At 31.0% G+C, this 22,080-nt stretch overlaps 1 protein-coding gene and 1 long non-coding RNA gene across 2 annotated transcripts; both read right to left on the bottom strand.

Moving 5' to 3' along the window:
- Nucleotides 1-510: 510 nt before the first annotated feature.
- LOC149484428 (27 kDa glycoprotein-like) lies at nucleotides 511-21,940 on the bottom strand. The gene is made up of 7 exons (XM_089700586.1): nucleotides 21,680-21,940; nucleotides 20,977-21,155; nucleotides 8,160-8,272; nucleotides 7,565-7,728; nucleotides 5,095-5,237; nucleotides 3,434-3,574; nucleotides 511-2,539 (listed from the first exon to the last, which is right to left on the bottom strand). Exons 1-7 carry the CDS (start codon nucleotides 21,714-21,716, stop codon nucleotides 2,453-2,455), a joined length of 864 nt encoding a protein of 287 aa, XP_089556712.1. The 5' UTR covers nucleotides 21,717-21,940; the 3' UTR covers nucleotides 511-2,452.
- Nucleotides 15,791-16,517, bottom strand: LOC149484429 (uncharacterized). The gene is made up of 2 exons (XR_016316263.1): nucleotides 16,279-16,517; nucleotides 15,791-15,975 (listed from the first exon to the last, which is right to left on the bottom strand). It is a non-coding gene; the product is annotated as an uncharacterized LOC149484429 (long non-coding RNA).
- Nucleotides 21,941-22,080: the final 140 nt, after the last annotated feature.

Here is a 22,080-nt window from a genome sequence, read left to right as displayed (position 1 = left end):
GTTGTAGTACTCATATTATAAAGCTAGAGAGTTTGTCTGTTTGCTTGAACGCACTTATCTCAGGAAATACAATACGGGACCGATTTAAAAAATTATTCAACCCGTAGATAGTTTACATCGAGGAAGGATATAGGCTATATATTATCATCACGCTAAGACCAATAAGGGTATAAGCACTTTTGAATTGTCAAAATATATGTATTAAAACTTATCGACATCTATAATACCACCTAAAAGTAACAAATGCCACAGTGCTTTCTGAATTGAGTAGTGTCTTTTGTTTATTTTAATGTACATAACTGTTTGTATCATAAATAAAGAAAAATAAAGCTTAGAACATTGAACTGTGGGCAAAAAGACGCAAGTTCGAATCCCACCTATAGATCGCTTTTTTTCTATTCTTTAAAATTTACCATCAACAACTATATTTATCTCTGAAAATAAAAGTATTTTTATAGCAGTAGAGTATCACAGGGAGGAAGGAACAAGTAAATAAATAAAACGAAAATGCATTACAAAAATTATACTTTAATGCAACACCAAATTATCACAAATAATTAAAAGCTAAAATCGCTTCGTTATGACACCAAATTCAGTGCTTTATGATAAATTTAAACAATACAAGGTTGTCGCAAAATATAGGCAATTTATAAAATAGGTTCCAATTTTTTGAATGAGTATGAGATATAAGAAAATATACAATTTTTTGTCATAAAAAATATATGCCTAACTTAACGATTATACAATACCACCCGTGTATACGAAGGACAAAGTAATTTGCTTATAAGAAATGCACTGTTTTTGAGCTGCCATACATTAACATGAAAATATACAAAATAAAATGTTAAGTGACAACCCCATCAGAGACTTCACTTCACAAGATGTCAAAAAATTTGTCAACAATGAATTTCTTTAAAAGGAGCTGCCATTTTGATTAAAATTACGTTTTTAACACATAACATAAAAAAGTTCATTAACTTATTTTTCCTCACAATTGAATACACACTTATAAATTACTTTATTTGCTATATTATTCACCGTCTAAAATAGGGCTGTCACAACAACAAGCTGCCATTAAAATCTAAACACGAACCTTAAAACTGAAATTGTTCACAACATCAATTTTACAACCAATTGGTAACAAAACTTATACCATAAACATCGAAAACAGCATGAAATGTAAAATATAACAGATATCGTATACTGACTCAGAAATTAAACAAAAAAAAAATAGTGCATACAACGATAAAATCACATTTTAAAATGGTAATTACGCACGACTTCACTTCTCTAAAACGTACTACGCAATGGCTACTCTTTACTCTATGGAAAAATGGCGTTTTAAACACAGGTACAAACCGTATCACGTCTATAGTCTATGAAAATAGATAAACATGGACAAATCCTTAACCTAATGCTGGAAGCGATAGTTTGGCAACACGTTGGCGATATGGTTCACTAGAGGATATGTAACTTTTGGCGAAGCTCTAGGAATCTAGAAGGTACTGGAAAAGCGACATTGTCTATGGTCCATTCTCTTGGAAATAATAGATGGAATATAGACATTTCATATGAAGTTTCGTACATTTCAGAATTTATTAACGGACATTATAGTTCATGTTTCAGCATTGTGGAATAGACTTTTCAAGTCTTTGAACGATCGAAAAAAATAAAAAAATATGTTATTATTGTTATGTAAGGCTAGAGTCGCATTTATACGACTTAAAAAGCTGCTCTATTAGTTATGACAGTATGGATAAAATAGAATAATAATTGGAATGTTTAAAGTTGTGTAACATAAAGGAATGTCCAATAGATGTCGCTTTTTCAACACCACGTTATCACTAATTACAAAAATACTGTAATATTTTAAAGCCGTCTCGCTCAGGGTTTAAGCTTCTGTTAAAGCACCCTTATACTCTATAAATATTTTCTAAAAGGTAACAAGTCCGTTATATGGAATGTGTTATTTTATAGTTAAATGTTGGAAATTGGTAACTAAATCCCAAACGTTAACTATCAGACCTGTATTAAAACATATGGTAGATCTGACATATTGAAAAAAATATTATATCCCACTAAAACTATGTTTATTGAAAAGAGCTGCAAAACGAAATTACTTTAAATTATACATACGTTATTGGATTTAAAATACTGTCAATAGAAAGAGAGAAACTGAGAATCACAATTCTTAGTTTAATTACCATTTCGTAAATGAAAAGTTCACTGCAATAATGTCAGGTACATCAGATCTGCCATATTTCATCGCATTACGTAATAATACTTTAGCTTAACAATAAGATCGTTGTTCAAACTATCTGTATTTAGGTCGAATTGGCTTCTATTGTCACTTTTATGCGTAGCGTTAATAAAGCCCAAACTAATAATTACTGTATCGAAATAACGGGGCTCAATATCGAATGTCATGGAAGAAATAGTTGTATTTTTTGGCTTAGAATAAAGCTGCAATGGCTAATGCGCCAAAAGCTAAGTTACTGACGGTTAGACCCTTGGCTGAGTTGGCTTTCTTGCCTTCCACCTGAAAAAGTAAGTAAGTAATTAATTAGAATTAAATTTAAATAGACGAAGTGAAAAAAATATATTTCCTATAACACTTGTTTAGAAACATACACACGCGAACCCAAAAACAAACTCAAAATATTATGGAACAACCGATTAATTTATAGTAAAGCAATAACGATCAAAATAAAATACAAAGAAAGATTTTACTCATGAGTAAATACAAACACGCCGTCTTCAATGTAAATAATATAAATAGTAAATGATTATGACCTGGGCACTATTACAAACAAAAACACACAAAAATTATGAAATTTCCCATTAACAAAAATAAAACAGGACAAAAAAGATATTTTGATAATTTCCATAGACAAAATAAAAAACCACAAACAAAGCATAGACAACAGAACATCAAAGAGCTCCCAAACACTAACACGGAAATGTCAGGAACTTACTTTTGTAGTTCTCTTGTTACCCTCCTTTTGTTGGTTGTAAAAGAAAAGAAAAATATGTTAAAAAAATATTTCAATAGCAAATTTACATCATGTTTTTTTTTTATATAATTTATTGTTATCTATAGACAAGACATCTTTATGGAAGAAAATTTAGAAGTGCTCATTTCCAAAAAGAATTCTACTAATTTTATTCATAATCTTTACTAACACATTCTATTATACAATACAATAATTCTAATCCTTAAAATTTTTCAATAAAACTTGGTTTATGTTTCACAGCAAAATCATCTATTAATAAAAAAATGGAATATAATAATAATATATACTTATAAGAAAAATAGTTGAAGATCCACCCCAGGGCGAATCTACTTATTTTTCTAAAAATCAGCTGCTTAAGAATATAAATAGGGGAAAAAAGTTTTATATCGTGGTTTTGTAGATAATAAATAATAACTCACCGCCATATCCTTGCAAGGTGTGCCTTTTAGTACGAATTTGAAGAGAGACTCCACAATATTAGCCGATGTAGGAGCCGAACATGTTTCTAACGTTGTTACTACACACTTTTGCAGTTCCGTAAATTGTTTGCATTCCTTTTCCTGAAAAATAAATTGTATTTGTAAGTACTTTAAATTAATATTACTTATTTTTAAACCCTTTTTTTCAACGACTTTCGAATTTAGGTAGTATTCAAGCACATTACCTTTCATTATTTTAAATCAATAGCAATTTACGGGAAAATATTTAACCATATTCATTTGAATCTTAACTATTGTTTTATTTCAATTTCAAACCCCAACATATAAAAACTAACTTCATAATACTACAATCGAAGTATAACTTTAACAATCTGTACTATTTCCACACTTGAATTAGTACTACTCAGAGTAAGTCCACACGGCGCGTCGCGTCAGCGTTGCGTCGACGTAGCGCTATCGCTGCGTCGTTTTACATACAAATAACCAAGGTGTTCACACGGCGCGCTGCGTCGGCCAGCGTCGTCGCAACGCACACGTAACGGACAGCAGCCCCCGAGACGAAGCGGGAGCGGGTGTCAGCGCTCAGTTGTAGTAGTAGTAACGCTGCGATGGCGCAGCGCCCGTGTGGCCGGCTATGCGTCAAATATTTGCGTTGCGACGACGCAACGCTGACGCGACGCGCCGTGTGGACTTACTCTAAGTCGGTAGCCCTCCAGAGCGTTATCAAATACATACAATCATTTACTTTTATCCTACATTGACCTTACCTTTTACATATCAAAATTCGTACTCGATTATCGAATTTCAAGTGTTCTAAAAATAAACCTCATTCATTTACAAGAACATTAGTTTTATCACGATAAGTGTGAACATGATATTATAATCACATTTTTATGTGACTTGTTGTGAAATAATGGATCACGATTATTTAATATAATGGCCATCAACTGAACGCTCTATAATTCACTCATTTACCGTAATACGAGTATTTCCTTTATTAATGCGAAAGTCTAATTTCATATTATAAATTAATGGCTAGCACCATAAATTTAACTTATAAATATATCGCATTGGATCAGGTATATAAGTTTTCATTTTTAAAAATACCTTTTATACTCAAACAAATTATCAAAGCAACGAGTATTTCTAAATACATATTTTCTACAACTTTTCTAGATTTTTCTTTAGCTACACAACATAAAATTATTCTTGTAACACGATTTATGTAAAACACCAACAGATGTGAGCCTGATAAATAATCGAACGGGATTTAAATATTTATTACATAAAGGTCACTTGGGAAATTTTCTCATAAAAAATTTCATCTGTGTGTAGTCTACCGCCATGACTTTCCCACCCTCGAAATAATACTGCTATAATGGGCCCTCTTCACAATGGAGATTTAGGCCTAAATTTGTATGATCGGCCGTCATTGTAGATGTTTATTCATAATCGCCATAATGGCGACAAACATTTACGATCATTTGTTGAGCCAACGCTGCCCATTGTGAAGAGGGCCCATAATACATCATGGTAGCCCCCAGATGTTTTTGCGTGACCTAGTAAGAAACATACATCTAATATCCATACATCCTAACAAACTTTCGCGTTTATAATACGACTAGAAAAAATGAACATACACCAAACACGATCATAGGAATGTTATCAGCAGTAATGGATCCCGCGTTGAAGTTGAAACTAGATCCCATGGTGATGTTAAAGCATTGCTGGATCTCGTCCTGTTTCTCTTGGATGCATTCTGGACCATTCTCTGAGATGAACACTGAAAAATATATGGCATTGAATTAAAACATGACTTAAGGAAAATTGTAGTATTTGGGTAAGGTTAAAGTATGGAGGAAGTACTTCTTAAGCACGATAGGTACCTGATGATAAGTCAATCATATTTTTCATATATCTGTATTTTAAAATCTAAGGGTGAATATCCCATTACGCAAATAACAAGAAGACACTAAAAAAAAATAATTGAAAAAGAACTAAGTAGGATAAATGGAATCCTAGAGTGTTTCTTAGCCTATAATTTACAGATATTTCAAGTATGCAAAGAAAAACATGTTATTTACACCTGAATACTTATCTTAATAGACTGCGATGCTAATTTCCATAAACAATAGTCCATACATTTTTTTATTATAATTAGTTTCCGGAATGACATGGAAACATAGTATCTAGCAGTAAACAGGATATGAATTGTCTATTGAGTATTTAACTCCTAAAAAAACACTTAAAACACAAATACGGTGATAAGGGTTACATTTTTACTTTTTTCTAGACAATTAACTTAGTGACACAGTTACAATACGCAAAAATGCCACACTCCAAAAAATGCAATTACAGGAAATTTCCATGTTGCTGTTGTACAAAAAATGCATATTTTCAACACAAAGACACTCCAGCTCTTTTGTTTCAGAAGTAATTTGTTTAAATAAAGGCACTAGAAAGCTTACCTGGATCTCTGAAATAAAGTTTATAATAAGTTCAAACGTGTCAAAAAACAAAAAAAGTGCACCACATCATAATATAACCCAAATGTTTCTTATTATAATGATGATTACCATTTCTTAAAGTTAAATGTTTTTACTCTCCTTGCGATAAAAGTTAATGATCCCTTATGAAATGTTGAATATTATTATATTATTTTCAATGTCCGCCGCAATTAAGATGCTTTTATTACCTATGTAATTATATATGCTTCTTCCCAAATTGTTTTTATAATAGGGAGTATTACACAATTTTCGTACACTCAAACTTATTTTAGACAAAGAATTTATTCCTATTTGCTTCCTATTTTTTTAGTAGATGCCAAATACACATGTAAAGAAAATTATAAATACATTTTCTCTTAATTTTCGAGTGAATTTATTCCATTTGTTGTGTAAGGACACATTGACACTAAAAGAGGTTGTATAGGTACTATTGAAAATCCATAAAACTATATTTAGATGACCGCAACCAGGTCAAGTATCCTAATAGTGAGTTTTCACGAATGTCGTATTGTATTGATCTATATAGACAATACGTCGACTTTCTATATCGCTTAAAGATTCTAAATAACGAAATCAATACATTACTTATTATTTAAATCATAAATTCGCAATACACAAGCATTGGGTAAACAAACGTCTATATAAAAACTTACTAGTACCTATCGCTAATTATATACTGTTTAGTAAATATATTTTAATGTCTCTCGGAAATTAAAAATTATAGATTAACAGATACGAAGCGTTAAAATGAAATGATAAGTGTAACCTAGACATAAATGAAAGTTGATATTGATGGAAAAAATACTAACACATTATCACTCTACCCTGTTGTTTCGTTTTAAATCCCTTTATATAACAAAACTTTATAAATACATACATTTATCCCCTATAAGTTATATCATACCCATAGTATATCAAAATATATCCCCCACACAATTTTACCTATTATTTGCTCTCGCATCCTCTTTTGCATGTATACTGTAACGTGCAAAAAAACGATTTAGTGCTAAAGTCCAGAGGCCAGTAAATCTATTCAATATTCTTATAACCTTCATTAAAATACTTGAGAAAACCGATATTTTAAAGTCTACAGAGAGACTCTTAACCAATAATATTATAGTCTTTGCTTTACTTATAATGCAGTCTTCGGTTTCCATTCTTTCAAAAGGAAAAATTAATTCGAGTAATAGCATTGTTCCTTGACGCTTATTGTTTGATAATTTTTGATATTGTATTCGCAATTGACGATACTCATTTTGAAGTGTGAGTGTGAGTTGACGATATTCATTTTAAATTCGTGATTGTATTTCAATATTATAATCTAACTGAGCTTAGTACACAACATGCACACTACATGCTTGGCACCCTGTATCTGGTTGAATCTGCTATTTGCCGAATATCTGCTATTGAAGAAATGACGTTGAACGTTACATTCAACAACTTGACGAGTTGTCCTTTAGTCATTCAATTAAATGTCGTCATTCAATGAACGCGCTAGTCATTCTATCAAATAGCAGATTAAAGACGATTTCAAGACGAGACAACAAAAAATCGTGTTTTATATTATCTGTATACATAAAAAAAAAACATTTGTTCAACTCACAAGCAATCCTATCGCCCTCCTTAAAGCAGATGAACTCAGCGAGTTGCTCAGTAATATTGTGCACCGTCTTGATGTTCCCGCGCTCCTCCTCAGAGAGGCAAGGTTGGATCGCGTCCGTCATGTTGCGGAAACAGCCCTTGAAGTCGGGGGTTTTGTCGCAGTACCTGGCAATTGAATTTAATGATCAAATTATTTATTTATTTCCACCACAAAAGGAAAACCTAGAGGATCCGGTGAACACAGAATCTTGAAATTTGTAACGAAACAAAGTCTTACACCATAGATAAAGGAAAAATTATGAAAAGCATAAATTTAAAGTTACAAGAGATGAAAAAAGCTGGGCTATATCTACGGAACCTTCGGTGCGCGAGTCCGACTTGCACTTGGCCGGTTTTTATAGATAGTTAAAAAAGGTCGTGTTCTATCTAAAATTGCAAACATTGAACTGGTGTTGGTGTTGGTTAGGATGCAAATTAAATTGATCGTTAAGAGTGGAGGAAGATAACGGGGAAAACAACTCGAAGTATCGTATCGATAAAGTAACATTACTTACCTTCATGTTCATTGTAGAAATAATTAATAAATAAATACGAACCTTTTAAATACTTCGTCCACTTGGCCATTGGGTTTGGCATTTTCGATTTCTTCTTGCAATTTTGTAGGATCTACTAAAGCACTCACGCACTTTGAGAAATCTTTGAATGCTGCCTGGAAAGAAAAACATTATTCATTATTAGGTAATATTTGCGTATTTACTTACTAAATCTATATTTTTGGGCAGATATTTTTAATCAGAAAACATAGTCTCTTGTCAGTTCGCTTTTCTCTGTAAAACTGCTATACGACATTAAATTCTACATTTGATTACACAGAAATAGATATAAAATAACCTTATTCAAGTAAATGTTTGAATTAAGGTAATATGTTTGTTTTTTTTGTCTAACAATGCATCTTGAATAAATATTTCATCTTGATACCTACAGCTACGTAGAAAAAATAAATAGTAAGATTTTCACAAAAGATTTAAAATAATATAATAGCATAGATGATGATGATGACCTTTGAACCTCTAGATAAAAATTACTACAATATTATGCTACACTTTAAGGATCCCTTTGATCTGATGAAACTCGAAACTTCACTGGTCGTTTACCTTCTAACTAATAACTATGCTAATAAAATACGTATATGTATTAAAATTTAAAACAAGTTTTAGAAATATTCTAAAACTTGTTTAAATCTCAAAACTTTTTGAAATCTTTGATCTAATATAAATGTTTATTAATTAATGATTGATTAGAAGTAATTTCTCGTGTATTTGATGAAAAAATTTTATTACCTATTTACTTTTCATACATAATAGGTAATCTAATAGTTCTCTAATAGTTAATACCTAAATGGATTACAAGTAAAAAAAATATATTTATTTATTAATGGCTCGTAACTGGTTAATTTTAGTGCTAATAAGTTGCTAATGTAACTTAATTAGAAATAATATTAAATAACAAGTTATAAGGTACGGTTGTTTTAAGAACCGGTTCAATCACGTGATGGAAAAACTGTTATTAAACAGATCGTAACTTCATGTTTCTGATGCTATGTGTATACTAGCTTATATCCGCAACTTTGTGCGGTTTCAATGGGAATTACAGTATGCAGTGCGAAGTGAAAAGTAAGAACGCGAGCGGAGCCGGGGCGTGCGGCTAGTTTATAGAGAGATATATATTAATTGTAATGCATAATAATATTTTTTGTGTAAGTAAACGATTACAAAAAAAGTGAAAAGAGAACTTTCAAGGCATGCTTGGGATAAAACGCCGATGACCTAGTATAAAAAAATACATTTATTAATATCGATTTTTCCACATATCAATCTTCTATTATATTTTTATAGCTGCTTACAATTCAAACCGTAGTTGGCTAAATAGGATACAAGGAATTTGATACTCAAGATCGTCCGGAATATATGCCAATGAACTCAAATTAAAATAGTATAGGTCACAAGGGCACATTGGTTAATTTTATAGGTACGTAGATAATACTTGTCACTTGTAAATTGTAGTACGCTAGTTGACCTGTGCCCTTCGCTGGGCCTACGCTCCATACAAACTTTCCCTAAGGAGGTTGAAAGGTACTTGCATATGAGGAGGATCGTTAAAAATTTTACATGATTCAAACAATTCGAATAAGAGCCGATTTTTCAATGCTTGTATAAAACTTATTCGTCGAATAATGTATAAAACTACCATTTTAAAAACGTATTCTAATTGCCCGTATTTGACAGTTTACGTGACAGTTTTAATATTATCGTGTAATACTTTATTGGACGGATAAGTTTTATCCAAGCATTGAAAAATCGGCCCTAAAAAAACAAAGTTGTTTGATTAGCGCTCATTTACATAAACGAGAGAAACCCCCTATCCCCATCATGCAAATGTACCGGATAAAACAATAAACAACCGTGATATTACCATAAAACCACAAATGTATTTTCCATAAAAACACAATAAATTATAGCAGCAATTATACATTGTGGTTTCAAGACTAAGGTCTCATTGTAATTTGTACCTCACTCTTATTATAAGTACCTACTTCTCAGGCCACTTCAAGATTGTTTTCAAGTGATTGTTATTTAAAAACAAGTGGGTTTGTTATTTATGGCTTTTAGAACCATAAACATTTCAAACATGGGATATCGCACACTTAGAGCAAATTCAAAATTCTTTTTCGACTTCCTAAAGTGTTATGAATTGTACCTACATCTAACAGGTATGTGTTAAAGTATATATTATGTAGTACAAATGGAGTGAAAAAAAATATAAGAAAAAACTTGGAGCTATTTTTTTAATTATGTCTCAACGTAAACTAATTACGAGGCAAAATGTCCATAAAATTTCTCGGTTTTCCTCGTCATGACAATTAATTTATTATTATAATATAGATATTATAGATGTCGTTACGATAATTTTATTATTGTGCAAGTCTCGAATTGTGAAAGATAAGAACATAATAAAAGGGAAATAGTTTGGAAAATCCAAAAGTGCACGCCTCATAATTTTTTTTTAATAATTATTATTTTTGTTTATTTAATAACAATTAAACCACATCGAATCAGACCCTGATAAATGAAAGGGTTCTATTCCTGAGCATACTCAAGCGTAAGAGAAAAAAAAAGACTCGATTAGTAAAGTATTTCGGTCGCTATCGTGTTAACAAGAAAATCCTCCGCACATACAGACACACGGACGTCCAAGACAGAACTTTTGCACGCCTCATAAGCGAAGCGTTGAGGTGGGTACTACTGTCACTTCGCGCAAAACATCTGATTTTTCAAACTTAAAATGTCTTTATGTATCATACATTGCACTTGTAAGATAATACATACACACACATATTAAGAAAAAACACTATTTTTAACGTTCATGATATTTTTGATGTCATTTTTGTTATTTAAACTAGTTAAAAAACAGTTTAAAAAAGTTCTGTCTTGGACGTCCGTGTGTCTGTATGTGCGGATCCTTTTTCTTGTTAACACGATAGCGACCGAAATACTTTACTAATCGAGTCTTTTTTTTTCTCTTACGCTTGAGTATGCTCAGGAATAGAACCCTTTCATTTTTCAGGGTCTGATTCGATGTGGTTTAATTGTTATTAAATAAACAAAAATAATAATTAATAAATATTTATTAAAAAAAATTATGAGGCGTGCACTTTTGGATTTTCCAATTTTAAACTGTTTTTTAACTAGTTTAAATTATAACAAAAATGACATCAAAAATATCATGAATGTTAAAAATAGTGTTTTTTCTTAATATGTGTGTGTATGTATTATCTTACAAGTGCAATGTATGATACATAAAGACATTTTAAGTTTGAAAAATCAGATGTTTTGCGCGAAGTGACAGTAGTACCCACCTCAACGCTTCGCATATGAGGCGTGCAATATAGTAAAAATCTGTAAAGACGATTTGGTATTATTAGGGCGCTTGTGCACTACAAGGAATTTTACTGTCCGGCATTCCGATTTTTTACGGTCCGGTGTGGCATGAAAAAACCGATGAATTGCTTGTGCACCTGTCCGTCTTTACTCGGATCAGTGCGGTACAGTTCAAGGAAGTATGGCGGCATAATGCTATCATAAATGATTGTTTTCGCATTTTACAAGAAACGAGTAAAAATATAGAAGGTGAAATATTATATTACTTCGTTATAATAAAAAGTAAAGTTCCGTAAGAGATTTAAAATGCGTGTTTCACTTATTTATTTTAATCGGTAGGTAACGAGGAGCTAAATCTATTCCCACTTAAACTTTAACTTACCAACACTTACTTAGATAATAATTATAGGTCAATGTATATAAAATAACAATACCGACTTCTCAAATCTCATTGCCAGCTAAAAGAAAGTAAAACAAGAGCTTGCTTTCAATTGGCATATGCAATAAAAAGAGTAAAATCCAAGCAAGTGGGCACTCGAAAACAATTATACCTACAGCGACTCGTAAACTCAAAAAACCATCCGGAATAGGGAAAAGTAAGATGTCGGACAGTAAAATTACGTATAGTGCACAAGCTAGTATTTAGATTAATTGCGTGCCATACCGGACCGTAAAAAATCGGAATGCCGGACCGTAAAATTCCTTGTAGTGGACAAACGCCCTTAGAAGCTATTTAGATAATAATTCAATTAGGAATACACAACATTAAGCTGTGTTGATGTCGAGTATATGTTCTCACGATCATTATAATATATTTATCAATAAATAATATCTTTGCATCTTTACTTCAGAGATAAGACATAGGTAGTTAGTTAAAGCTATCAAATGTACGAATTAATTTTATTTGAGTAAAAATTGGAAGCCATATTAAAAGGAGCAAAAGCATTACGTTTCTTGTAAAAATCTTAAAACAATCATATAAACATAATTATTCCATAGATAACATTAAAAGGTACTTAATTTGGACCTTGTCAAAAATTTTAAATAAGATGTATTTCTGCTAAACAAAAAAAGACTGACTAAACGACTAGCCTTCACCTTGAAGATTAGGCCCGTATTGCAATAATATCTTCAATCCGTGATATCTTTTTTTACTTAAAAGGTACATAATATATGAAGAGTTTGTTTGTTTGCTGGTCCAATTTAAAATTTATTTCAGTGGTAGATCATCACGTAAGGAATAGGAACTTAGCAATACGGGTAAATCCGCTTTACCATATTCCAGTACAGGTCAAACGAAAATACCAATTACCAATACATATCGTTACATAAGTCGAAACAAATACGAAGTATGTAGTAATTGTTATAAGTACATATTATATTCATTCCAGGTTTCAACATTCCTGAATACCTATTACAGGTATTCAAAGAAAAATAGCAGCGCATAACATTACGTAAGTGAAATACGTAGGTACTATGTAGTAGATAATATCATTCAAGAGCTCACGAAACTACCCCTTTGTAGCCATTACGGTATTGTCTTTAGGCATTTGGCTGATATTCACAAATTCACAATAGACGACTCTGAGCTGCATGTAGAAACACATCACTATCATACACACTACATAGTATAAAAGTGGTATAAAACAAAGTCGCTTTCTCTGTCCCTATGTCCCTTTGTATGCTTAAATCTTTAAAACTACGCAACGGATTTTGATGCGATTTTTTTTAATAGATAGAGTGATTCAAGAGGAAGGTTTTAGTATATAATTTATTAGGTTTTAGACAAAGCGGGCGAAGCCGCGGGCGGTAAGCTAGTACATAATATATTCAAGTTTCCGTGAACTACACGGAAGATGTGAATATTCAAAGGTTAAATCTAAATTCTAATGGGCATACATATTTGTTTAATTTATTATTATCTATACACACTATGTCGAAAAGATTTTTATAATACGAAATTATTCTTTTGTTTATTTATTTTTCTAGTAAATCCGGATGTATTCTGACATTGCTGGAATGATTATGATGGAACCTTCACTGGAAGATAACTGGATGTTAAGAGGAAAATCTGTAGCTGCATTATCTTGGAAAAACAATTAGGGTTATTCGCGAAACTCCCATTCATAGAGGACGAAGTCACGGTCATGACCTAGTTTCATATAGGTACCTTATATCTATTAAGTACAAGTATATAATATGTAGTGATACGTTAATCGTACCTATATTTTTTTACCGCAATATATTGTAACATACCTATCTATTGAAGTGTGTAACTAACGCAGTAGTACAAAATTGAACAAATAAGTACTTACGTGCATTTTAACAAAGTAGCATTATTTGGCTTAATTATTGTTTTAAATCATGTTTAAATCATAATAATTACTGAATAATTTGGCGTCGATATCGTTTTAATCTTATCTGAAATTCGTTAATGAAGAAATCTTGGATGGCATTGGTTCATGTATCAGTGTGTATCGATAAATTTGAAATCAAATTTCATAATAATATACGAGATAGTGTAAAATTCCACAGAAAGAACTGCAAACAAATTATATTAAGTTAAATAAATTCAAAAAACTTGTTATTTTCGTATACAATGGTGACAAAAACCACATTTCAATGATTTTACTCAAGTATTTAAATTTTTTTGCCCATCCGAGGTCTCGATGTATGTAAAATTATATGACGTTAGTAACTCGTTATGTTTTATCCTACCACTTTAAATAATATGCAAGGAAACAAATATTCATCTTTCATGCAAAAACGACTGATTAGATCGGGATAAAATTTGCCATACAAATAGTTTCCTAAACACTTTTCAAAATTAGCCTGATCGAAGCGGATATTAAAAATAATTAAAATCCTTTCAGTCGTTCTTGAATTATAACTTGTATAACTAACATAAACTTTTTTCTTATTATAATAAGAAAAAAATATAAAAATGTATTTTCGGGAACCAACATTTTTTACTGTCAATATATACTGACTAAAATTTGATAGTTTCGTAAACGGCGTAGGTACCTTCTTATGTAACATGGAGTATGTACTTAAAGAAGCTTGAGAAAGTTGTCGGCCAAGTGGATACTTAGATATATATTATGTCAACATTCCTACTCGAAATATAATTATTTAAATATGTTCACAATAAAAACTTATGATGGATTTAAAACTATTTTTTTTTAATTTAACAATAATATGTGTGTGAAACAAATGTGGCAATGGCCATTTTAAATTGTATGGTCAATAAATGAAATCTTCACACTCTTGTATAATTTATTGTATGTAAATTTTAATAAAACTCAAAAAACAACGATCCCGAATTCAATCAGCTTATTCATGTTGGGAATACCCATGACCAGTCTGGGTGTTGTGAAATTTAAGATAATTTAATTAGAATGAGAAACATTTTCAACCCTCTTTACCATAAACTAATGAATATAATAACAATCACCGTTTATATATTATCAGTAGCATTAAGAATGAATATTCCCGATGTTGAATACCTTACAAAGGAGCAATAGATGCGTTAAGTTTTATATGAAAATGTTCCTATTATGTATTAATTTTTTGGATTAAAATTTTAATACCACGCATACCACATAAATGCCACACACGCATCATTCAATATCACCAAAGTCCACACGATGACACGACATTATAAGAACGGAAGTGTCAACTTTAAAAACTATTAAAATACGCCAAACCCACAGAACAGTAAAAACCTATAGAAGTGCGATAATGTCATAATTAGTATGAAAACCAGTGTCGCCAAACCCACACATTTAAACCGATAGTTATACAGTACACTACAAGTAAACTATGCCTTTGATTGGACAGCTTAATTTGAGTAAAAACTGACTTAGGTTATAAATTCAGCATTTCAATATGTACCCTAACGCACCATGTTACGGTTTATTTTAGTATAACATCCCTAGGTATATTAGCTGTTTTGTTTCTCATTGCACAGAAATTCCAAATTCGAAAACATTCAGCTACTCCACAACAGAGGGCGTTAGTTTTCGATAGATATAAATTTGAAACGCAACACATAGAGATAAGGTTGAAATTTGTGTCACTCAACATTAATGACATTAACTTGATATTTATCTGATGCTATGCCCTGAGGGATGTCAGCCTTGTTATCGATAATTCACAAATAAATATTTTTTGTGTATTTTTCTTTTCTTTCTTTTATAAGAGTATAGTATAATGTGTCACATTTTGGAGTATGTTTATTACTACTAAGTACGTCTTTTTATATTATTATTATTAAATAAAAAACGGAATAGAATAGTATTAATCTATATTTACAAAATACAAACAGAAAATATGCATTATTTTAAATCTTGGAACTGCCGTAGGTTTGCTGTATCGGTGGCCTTTGTTAGACCGCTTAGTGCTGTTCGGCATCCAGTTAACTCGTCACGTTGCATTTATCCATTTCTCTTTTAAATTAGCCTCTTTGGGAAATCTATAAATAAATTGGACAAATGAAAGCTAAGGAAAAATAAAATAAAATTTAATATTTATAATGTTTGTCTTTTCTAAAGTATCGATACTGTCGATATGCGCCACAAGCATCACTAAAGCGACATTCGTTTGTTTATTGCAATAATATTCCAGAAAGTCTTGTTTGCTGTTCAATCTATAATAGTACTAATTTCTTACGGATTAAGGTTCATTTTGACTAGATATTTGTATACAATTTTGACAAATTACGACAAGCGAAGTTATAACATAAAATATAATTAAAATAAATAAAAATAAGACTTACCGATGGTATGAAATGCCTCCATTGCTGATATTATTTCGTCTGCTATCATTTTTGCACTCTAATACCGAACAACACGTCCTAATTAATGAATAAATATGGAAAAAAGGTTTGACAGCTGACAACCGACTCGAATATTTTTCTGCGCACAACTGAGAGCAAGTTAGGTGATCTTACCTTACCAGTGACACGTGGGCCACGCCCACATCACACTTCTATCTACTTTACTGTTCTGTGGCCAAACCACTTAGTAACAAGGTCTTTGTATCAAATTTCCTCAGTATTTAACGAATCACTGCTCAGATACGGCAGTTAAGGGCAGATGGTCAAGGAAGTCACTCAAGGGTGTTAAACTGGTACGGTGACCCCATACGGTTCTTCACCCTTATGACTAACATATGGACAAAGTGAATTTGAAAATAACGTGTTTATAGAGTAATTTGCGACCTGTTTCTAATAAGTACCGATCTAAATAGGTATTAGGCGAAAATACATGATTTACAAATGCACACCTACTAGAAAAAACCTTGATATTACTGAATTTTTGTGCCATATTAAATCGATATACCTACGGAAATTTCCACACAACGTTCGTCGTTCATCCCCAAATGTATTTCTTTACGAAAATAATTTATTGGTAATATTTTTTTAGGTAAATATATGAGACTACGCCGCGCAGCCATGTTTCTTAATAAAAAAAAGTTTATTGACATTTCCAAGTACAACGGTCTTAGATGTTTGACTGGCATATGCTAATTTAATATTAGCACATATTTACCGTTCTGTAGATAAACACATTATGACATGTATAAACAGCTAAATAATATATTATTGCCTATCCAATTGTTTTTAAAGAAAACAACGAACTACGTATAATATGTTTATAATTTTTTAGATTGCACAAGGAAAACAATATACATATAAACAATCTTTATAAGACTGACCTTATTCATCTGCAACATACGTTGAAAACCATAGAGAGAGAATATCAATTTATTTCAGTCGGACAATTGAAGAATCAAAAAAGTTTGGAAAATCCAAAAGTGCACGACTCATAATGCTCATTTAATTATGAAATAAAAAAAATAAAAAAAAAACTTATTGTAGTTTTCGTTTTTTATTAATAGCAATTAAACGACACTGAATTAATTAATCATTCGCATTCAGTGACCTACAATCGTCGATTAGAATATTTAAAAAAAAAATTCAACTCAAATGATGGATTTTTTCACAAGTTATAGTGTTTTCAGGTTTCACACATGACGGACAGGAAAATTTTTTGACCTATTTCGGTGTTTTTTTCCAATTCTATTGAAGTAAATCAATTTTTAAAAAGTATGGGATTAATCTCCATTAAATTATCTCGACAATAGTATGCAAAATATCTTGATTCCGTGAACTAACAAGGCTATAATAATAAGAATAGCTGCAAAAATGAGGCGAAAAAAATTTTTCGATCGTAAAGCACTCTCTGATGCTTCGCATCATGAGTCGTGCAATTTTTTATTGTACATTCTTAATAAAGTACCGTAGGTGACTTAAGGCTTATACATGCGCTAATAACCTTGACCATACTTGACGGATCTCAAACCTCTCCCGCTGCACCTTCTTTTTTCCTCGCATTTTGTATTAATTAAAAAGATACCAATCAGTGAAACAAAAAATCCTCGTCAGGGACTGTTGTGTAACTGATAATTTATTAAACATAAAATTTTCAGAGCTCTAAGTCAGCAGGTTACGAAGTTTATAGAGTATTTGCGGAAAAATCGATGACCACGGCACATTTTTTTTCTAGAAATCTATTAATTTTGGAAAAAATTCCTCGCGAGCAATTAAAGATCAAAGACCATCCTATTTTATATATTTTTTTCGGTATTGTGCTTTATGTTGTACCAGACTTTATAGAGGTTGAACATAGTCGAAATTGCCGGGTAACGCCTTAAGTAAAAGGATCATAATATTATCACATTTTATGGACCAGACTGAGAATCAGCGCTGTTGCTTTCTCATTTCTTACGATTCAAACAGCATCGCCGAGTTTGGACCCTTTGATTCATATTTTATATTTTTATTCTGTTCTATGTACCTAAAGGTTAAGTAGATTTTAAGTCCTTATATCATAAAAATGTACATTTATAAAAAAGAGAAAAAAAATATACAAATATATCGTTATTTATTCAATGACCCCAAATGCCGGTCATGGCGCCTCATTTTTAGCAATTAACAATTTATTATTTCTACAATTTAGCATTTTGCTTACAACAAACGTATGAACAAAAGGTATTATTTTACAATGAAAGAACCGTTAGTTAGGTAGTTATAAGAACAGGAACCTTCTTCAGAATACTTGTAATGTAAACATTGCCTAAGCAAAGCATTGAAGCATAGCATTATATAACAACAATTTATAAATGTAGGTTTCAAAACATTTACCACAAGACCTTCTTTGTTTGAGAGGTTTCTTTAAAATTTATATAGTTATAAATTATAATCATAATTTATAGGTATAATCATATATATAGCTATTTTCTAATACAACAACATAATAAATTAAATATTGCAATATGTAGGTATTATATGCAAAATGTATGCCTAATAAGCGGTATTTACTTAGGTGTCGATATACAATATCCTCGTTGTATCTATTATATAATTTCTTGTATTAAATGTTGTAATTTTACATATTTAAATAAGTATGATAAATGACAACGATATAACATGTTATATGAAACGAATCGAAATTAGTCAAATCGTTGTTTTTATTCTATAGCATAATTATTTTAGGTGTAGCTTGTTCTTCCAGAATAACCTTACTATTTTACATTTAGAGAGATTTCCTAATATTTTCAGCTTTAGCAGATATTTTCCATGAGACAGACAAAGCACAGAAGGTACCAAATGTAAAACAAATAGCCTATTACCTAACATAAATACAGGTTGTTTTAAAATTAAATTATAACCCGTTTAGAGCGTCGTTCATCCATCAACTTACATATGACAATTAAAAAGAAAAACAATTAATACCCTCATAAAAACAACACGTTTCCAGAATTCGTGATCGAAGAAAGAATTTTATCGCAATTCGCAACGAATTATAAATGATAAGGAGTTATTTCTACCTTGATATAATATGCACATCACCTGCATATATACCGTAGTGTAATTTTCCAATAAAGATCAGTCACCGGTCATCAAGCCTCCCCCTTAGTTAAATAATCTATACGAATATTATAAAGCTGAACACTTTCAATGTACCTATTATTCAATGTACTAATCTCGGGAACTACGGGTCCGATTTTCAAAAATATTTCAGTGTTAGATAGTCCATTTATCGAGGAAGGTTATAGGCTATGTATTATCACGCTAAGACCAATAGGAGCGAAACAATGCGGGTAAAACCACAGCTAATGCTTCTATAAAATATTAAAGAAATCTACGAACAAGATAGAAACAAAAATTGTTGTAGGCAATTTCGTATAGCAATAAATAATAATCAAACTTCCGTTCATGAAATAACCGCTGATTCACGGTTCAAGGAATAGAGTAATATTACCTAATTGCATATTAGTTACGTATGAAATTTGACGCTATTTTTTGTAGTTTTAACTAATTGTAGGTACATACAAATATAAAGAGTTCAATTAATTAGAGATGATAGACTGCAAGAATCAATTCGACAAACAGCATACTTCTTGTCTAAAAATGTCTCTATACAGGCCCAGACTGTATCATTTTTAAAGGATTTTAACCGGCTATATAACGAGTAATTTGGCTACTCTTATTGGAAAAAAGTAACGAGTAGATAGGGTAAAAAACTTGCGATAGAAGCCATGGTCAGCTTGTATAGGGATATTTTTTGTTATTTTTTCTTCAATTATTTTTTGGTGTATAAGAAGATATTATTTTACAAATACAAATTGGGTTTTTTTGCTTGTTTTTCTTGTTAACATTACCATAATTAATGTTCGCTATAAATATAAAATAGTAGTAGCAAGTCTTAATTCATTTATCATAATATCTTAACGATTGCCGCCTTGCCGATCTTTTCGTAATAATGACAACAAAGAATTGTTTTCTTTACAATTTGAACTTCCGGTAGATTTATCATTCCATTGTTTCATTTATTAAATTATAATTTACATTAATGACAATGTTTTGGTAATAATTCAATGCATGAATTATTTGATATAGACAATCCATTTACAATTTTAATGCTTGTTTTAATTATTTTTCAATACATTCATTTTAAAAATATGTTGCAGCCTTTTGGTTTAATCGGCTATTTCATTAACAGCCTAGGCTTTTGATTTAATGAGGAGACATAATTTAATAAAGTCACCAATTAAGAAAGTCTTATAACTATTCAAAATGATTATTCTTTTTATGATTTCTCAGATAATAGATAAGAGGCAAGGTTCTGAGGTAACAAAAGATTCTTTAAAATATTAACTACTTATAAATGAATGGAGCTGTATACATTTTTTTTAGGTTAATAAAATAACTTTGGTGTGAATGTTAAACCCTTTCACTCAAAATATTGGTTTCTTTGATTAATAAGCAAATCTAAACCTTTCTGTAAATTTTTATTTAAATTGACAGAAATTGCCACATATTGAGCATTTTGCACCCATAAATCAAACTCAATTGCCACAATCTACACCAAGAAATTGGCATTAAATACTAAAACATAAAAGCACTTACTTCAGCATTATCATACGCGCCCGGCCCACCATTCTTATCACACTTCTCTTTGAAGACTTCCGTTGACTTGTTCTTGATTGCCTCAAGCTGCGCCTGGTCCACCTTCCCCTGGAGTTCTGGAGGCAGGGAGTTGATGGCGTCTGCTATTGAGGGCTCCGTGGACTGACATTGTGCGAGACCTGAATGAAATCATTACTATTGAAATCAGTACTATCATTGATTTAATAAAAAAAATAATAATATGGAAATAGATTGGCTATTATTTAAATAGTAGTAATTTAGATTGATTTATAGGAAATTACAGCAAATCCTTACAATTAACAATGTTAATAAGGAATTTATTCATTTATATCTTCAAAATACTTTAAAACAAGAATATATTGTGTGAAGAATGGTGGCCTAATAATCTAATTATTATTTAACTACTCTTCTGTGATAGAATTTATTGGAAAAAGTTTTAGTTTCGTACATAGGTAGTAACTTTTTATTAAAATCAATCAAGTGTTGAAATAATTCAAATATTATAAATGTATAAAAAATAATCCTAGTGAGTAGGTATATTAAAATTTATTAACTGTATACGTACAGTAAGTTCTTTTTTAACAAATATATATTCAAGAATTTTGAGAATATTGAGCTATACAGATTACAGATAGGATTTTTAATTGAATCAATCATTTTAAATTAAAAAAAAAAATCTTACCGATAATAACAGCAAACGTGAAGTATTGTAGATACATTTTCGTATAACGACTCTTTAATTACGTAAAAACGAAATATAATACTCAAACACACGAAATTAGTTATTACGAACCAACCGGTTTCACAACTTCATATATCTTATTCAATATTCAATGACGATAGCTTCGCGTCGAAATTGCCCGAGCAATGAACGCTAATCACAATTTAAAACACAATTTCTACGTCCACCGCAACTTGTAACTCCAACTCGAATGTTGACAGCGTTGACAGTTGTCAGTTGAACAGTGAACTTGAATGTTGACTTGTGTCTAGTTGACAGCAAACAAGTAACAGGTTGTCGCTTGACACCACTTGACACTTTGAGTTTTGACAGTTGAGTTATTACTTGCTCTGTGGTTGAGT

This window comes from Colias philodice, chromosome 11 (assembly GCF_061535455.1).
Source record: "Colias philodice isolate Cphi_HAF_F1 chromosome 11, ilColPhil1 Martin Lab GWU primary, whole genome shotgun sequence".
NCBI classification, from domain to species: Eukaryota; Metazoa; Arthropoda; class Insecta; order Lepidoptera; family Pieridae; genus Colias; species Colias philodice.
The sequence above is the reverse complement of the archived record's forward strand: the minus strand, read 5'-3'. Positions and strand labels throughout refer to the sequence as shown.

Bases quoted from the DNA above. Each gene is read 5' to 3' on its own strand.
- LOC149484428 (XM_089700586.1), bottom strand. From the start codon at position 21,716: ATGTATCTACAATACTTCACGTTTGCTGTTATTATCG. The intron at 21,156-21,679 runs GTAAGATTTTTT...GATTTCATTCAG, and splicing joins CACGTTTGCTGTTATTATCG to GTCTCGCACAATGTCAGTCC. The intron at 5,238-7,564 runs GTGAGTTGAACA...TATATTTTTCAG, and splicing joins GGAGGGCGATAGGATTGCTT to TGTTCATCTCAGAGAATGGT.